Source organism: Gracilinanus agilis, unplaced genomic scaffold, assembly GCF_016433145.1.
Source record: "Gracilinanus agilis isolate LMUSP501 unplaced genomic scaffold, AgileGrace unplaced_scaffold26420, whole genome shotgun sequence".
Lineage (NCBI taxonomy): Eukaryota > Metazoa > Chordata > Mammalia > Didelphimorphia > Didelphidae > Gracilinanus > Gracilinanus agilis.
The window spans coordinates 2,105-6,621 of record NW_025358492.1 but is presented as its reverse complement, the minus strand read 5'-3'; the positions used below and the strand labels follow the sequence as shown (position 1 = coordinate 6,621).

General features: G+C 48.8%; 1 protein-coding gene across 1 annotated transcript; it reads right to left on the bottom strand.

Annotated features, from left to right (window-relative positions):
• Nucleotides 1-77: 77 nt before the first annotated feature.
• On the bottom strand, nt 78-4,217 carry LOC123254606 (semaphorin-7A-like). The gene is made up of 4 exons (XM_044683590.1): nt 4,042-4,217; nt 3,701-3,861; nt 2,798-2,859; nt 78-1,519 (listed from the first exon to the last, which is right to left on the bottom strand). The coding sequence occupies exons 1-4, from the start codon at nt 4,105-4,107 to the stop codon at nt 1,152-1,154; spliced, it is 657 nt and encodes a 218-aa protein (XP_044539525.1). The 5' UTR covers nt 4,108-4,217; the 3' UTR covers nt 78-1,151.
• Nucleotides 4,218-4,517: the final 300 nt, after the last annotated feature.

Below are 4,517 nucleotides of genomic sequence, written 5' to 3'. Positions count from 1 at the left end.
ACCCCAGGCTGAGGCACCCAACTCCCACCCCCACCCCCACCCTTCCCATCATTGTTAAGATTCATTTGGATGCAGTCGGAAGTTTGTCGAACTTAAAATAAGCTAAACAAATACAAATAAAGCCCTTTCCTGCAGGAAAGGAAACATCCCTAGATAAACATGCAAGCTTCAAGGTCCTCCCCTTCGCCAAGCCAAAGGGGAAGGGATCCACCCAGGACATCTGGAGAGCCCCAACTCCCGTAGGTATGCTTCAGCTCGCCCTGGGCCCGTTGGTAAAGAGCCCCCCAGAGGGGAGAGATCTGGGCAAGAGCAAGATGGATCCGAGGCGGGCGCTGGCAGCCAGGGCACAGGAGGACCATGGAGGTAGGGCAAGGCCAGGTGCCAGGGCTCGAACTGAGGGGGTGGCTCCCCTTCTGCCCATTCCCTGCCCACCCCGCGCCCATACACATCCAATGCATAGTCAATAGTTTCCCAGTAAGATTCACCTTTGGCAAACTCTTCCCCTTGGCCCTTAGGGGAGAATATTTCAGGCTCCTCCAGCCCCTACCCCAGCTCCAGCTCTGTTCCCTGCATCCCCTCCATTCTCTTCTGGTGGATGTTTCCTTACTTTCCACCTTTGGGACCCCCAGAAGATGTCTTCCCTTGAGTGAAAAATTGCTTTTTTTTTTTTTTTCCATTCAAACATTCTTAAAAGGGATCCTGTCCTGGGGGATGATCCATAACCCCCTGACAGTCTTGTTCCTTCATTGGTTTTTCTCATCCCCTACATTCATCACCTCCCTGTGCCCCCCCCCACCACCACCCTCGGGGCAGGCTCTTCAGAAGCCCAGCACCCGTGTGCACCCAAGACCGGATCCTTCTCCTTAAGTCCCAAGTCCTTTCCCCCCCACCCCACCATGCCTCCCAAGCAGACCTATGGCTCAGAAATGTTCATTCCCCTGAAAAAAGTGGGGGAGAAGCTCTTTGCTCCCCTAGCCCTGGCCCCCAGGGGTAAAGGCAAGGCTTGGGCCTGTAGCAGTTGTGAGAGGCACCTGGAGGGGTGGGGGGCAAAGGGCGTCTCCCCAAAAGTGTCAGAAGAGGGAAGGAGCGAGCCACGGCAGCCCACATCCTGAGAAGGAGGAGATGCTGGGAAGGGGGTCGAGGAGGGATCCTTATTGAAACAGGAGGAAAACGAGGAGAGCAAACAGCAGCCTGAGACAGAGCAGGGCGTCGAGGCCCCCCGCATCATTGCCCATCAGCAGGTGCTCGGCGGTGGCTTCCTTGCGGAGCTCCCACTGAACGGCGATGCGGCTGTAGGAGCCCTCCTCGGCCTTGCATCGGTACAGGCCGTACTGCTCGTCGGTGAGCCTCTCGATGAAAAGGATGCAGTCAGAGTTCTGCCAGCCGGGCTCGCAGCGATGCACCTTCTTGTCTCCGTGGTGCCAGGAGTACGTGGCGTGGTGGGACTCCACGGGGCACGTCAGGTAGTAGCGGGAATTCCGGGCCAGAGTGACGCTCTGCGCCTGGCCGGAGCCCTTCTCTGCGGAAGGAAGAAAAAGGAGCATCGATCGAGGGACGGCCCAAACCCCAACAGTGACTAGCATTTATAGAGTCTTTTCAAGATTTGCAAAGTGCTTCTGAAGAACTCAGGATGAAAAATGCTCTCCCCCTCCAGAGAGAGAACTGATGGAGTCTGAATACAGAGCAAAATAGGTTTTTAAAACTTTTCTTTAAAACACTAAAATATTTAAAATAATGTAAAACATGAAAATTAAAAATAAATTAAAACAAAAATAAGTTAAAACATTAACATTAATTAAAATTTAAAACTTTACTAAAAGATTATTCTTACATGTAATTGGAAAAGTAAATATTTTTCCATTCAAAATTTAAAAAAAAAGGTTTTTAAAGTACTTAATAAGTGTTATCTCATTTTATCCTCACAATAACCCCGGGAAGTAGGTACTATTAATACCCCCATTTTGCAGGTGGGAAAACTGATGATTTGTCCAAGGTCACACAGCTAAGTATCGGAGGTTGGATTCAAATTCAGGTCTTCCTGGCTGATAGCACTCTATCCACATCTGCCTCCCCCACTGCTTTCCAGTCTCCTTCCCGCAGACCCAGGTGACCCCCTCAATACCATCCACCTTTGGGAGGTTAGATTGGCACTCTTTCATCTCACCCCAATGGCAATGGATGAGCCCTGGCTTGGAGAACATTCCTGGTTTTAGGATCTTGAGATGCTACACACACACACACACACACACACACACACACACACACACACACACCCCCTCAGGACAGGCGGGTGCTTCCACCCCTTGGGGTGTCACAATCTATTTGGAGTCAAAGGATCTGGGATCACCAACGAGGTCTGCCATTTACTAGTTGTCTTAACCCATGTAAAGTCGTTTCCCTTCAAGAGGTCTGAGTTGCCTTGTCTGTAAAATGAGGGGAATTGGACTAAATAGTTTCTAAGGTTTCTTCCAATTCTAAATTCAATGCTATAGTCAGTTCAGTAACAACCACTGTTTCTGGGAAGGCTCTAACAGCTGGAGAGCCAGTGGACCAAACTCTCCATCCCTAGGGCTTCCCAGACCAAAATGCCCTTCTCTGGTCACCCCCACTTATTACATGTACTGTTTCCTTCTAAGGGCAATAACTGCCCCACTTTTGTGTCTCCGGTCCTAGCATTTAATATAAGGTCTGGCACATAGTAAGGACTTAAGTAAATTCGTTTTCATTCATTCATTCATCCCATGACTAGGGAGGCAGGATCATGGCTTTCCCCCAAACTCCCAAGAGTGTGACTTACCTGATTTAGATGATGGACACTCTGTATGTGGCTCATTGGGACCCAGAGACTGTAATACAGGGCTAGAGAACAGAGGGGACACAGGTCATACGAGTATGCCAACCCCAGAGCACAGCCAACACTACCCCCACCATCATCTGCATCTCTTTATCTTGCCTGCCACAACATCACCAGCATCTTCTCTCTCTCTAATGCCAGGGAGGGAAGGTCCTTCACTCTCTCTGAATGCCTGGATTCTCCCTTCCTCTGCATCCTCCCCAATCCTATCCCTGATCCTCTAACCCCAATGATGAGATCAGAATAGAACTAGCTTCTAAGGGACTGGGTGGGGACTGAGAATTAGAACCCAGGGCCTTTCTGATTTAACTCTGAAGCCATTTTTCTGTCCATTGTGCTTGCTACACAGCTTCCCAGAGACAGCTACAAAAACAAAAATTAACCAGTTCTTGCCTCAAGGTGTTTTCAAATTCTATTTCATTTCTCTGTTCTTCAACAGTTAAAAAGAACCAAAAGATTCATTAAAAAAAAAAGTCTTTGTGATATGGGTTTTTTCCTCATCAGTTAAGAAAAAAAGATTCATTTTGAAAATGCTTTGTTATCTGAGTTTATTTCCTCATCAGTTAAAAAAAGATTCATTTTGAAAATGCTTTGTTATTTCGGCTGGCTCTCTGAAAAGGAGGAGGAAAATGGATACAAAACAGCAATAAAAATTAATTTTAAAAAATGAATTCCAAATCCCTGGCCTATCCACCTCCCAGGACTGACCCTAGAATAGTCCAGGAGTTTTCTGTCTACATTCAAGAAGTGGGTAGATATTTTGGTCAAAGGACTCTGGTTGAACCTATCAGGAGGATCTAGGCAGAGTCCACAGACACCTGGGGGAAGGTTGGGGGTCAGACCTACCCTTTATACTTATAGATGGAGACACATTGGCCATTCACGTCATCCCAGCCGCAGTAAGGGTCCCGGGCCATCAGGCAACCCTGGCAGCCCCCTCGGTACTCGCTGCATAGGTCTAGGGGCACCTGGCTGACCTCCCACTGAGAGTTCACATACAGTTTCATCTGAAAGAACAAGAAGACCCCAGGCTATGACCCCCTACACCCCCAATAGGGCACTTCCATAGGCCAGAAGCCCCAGAGGGGATGGGGAGAGTGGGAAGGGTCAATGAGCTAGTCAGGGGACTCAGGACTGTGAAGTTGGGACCCAGAGCAGGAATGGACACCACCAGCGCAGGGCCTCACCGTAGTACTGTCCAGGGTCATGGACTGGATGATGGCTGGATGGTGACGGAAGGGCTGGATCTCCATGATGTTAAAGGCACCATGGTTTGACTCCACCACCTTATGGATTGTTCCTTTGTCTGTAGAGAGAAGATGGAGGAGGAGGAGGTAAGGAGAACGTCAAGAACTAAGAGATTGGAGTTGTGGGAAGAAGAGGGAAAGGGAGAGAAGAGAGGGGATGAATTAAAGGGAAGACAGACGTGGACGCTCTGGAGGAAACTCCAATGGACCCACATCCCCTTTGCTCTATACTAGACCAACCACCATGACACAATTGGGTCAAGGAGCAGTGTGTGTGGGTGTCAGAATAGAAAGGAGCCTTTTTATTTCATGATTTTAAAAAAAGACTAACCAATGGGGAAGGGAGAGCTATAGGCTAAAAGTCCTTTTGTCTGAAACCAACTCAGATTCTTCAGGTCATGGGACTGCTGGTGGTG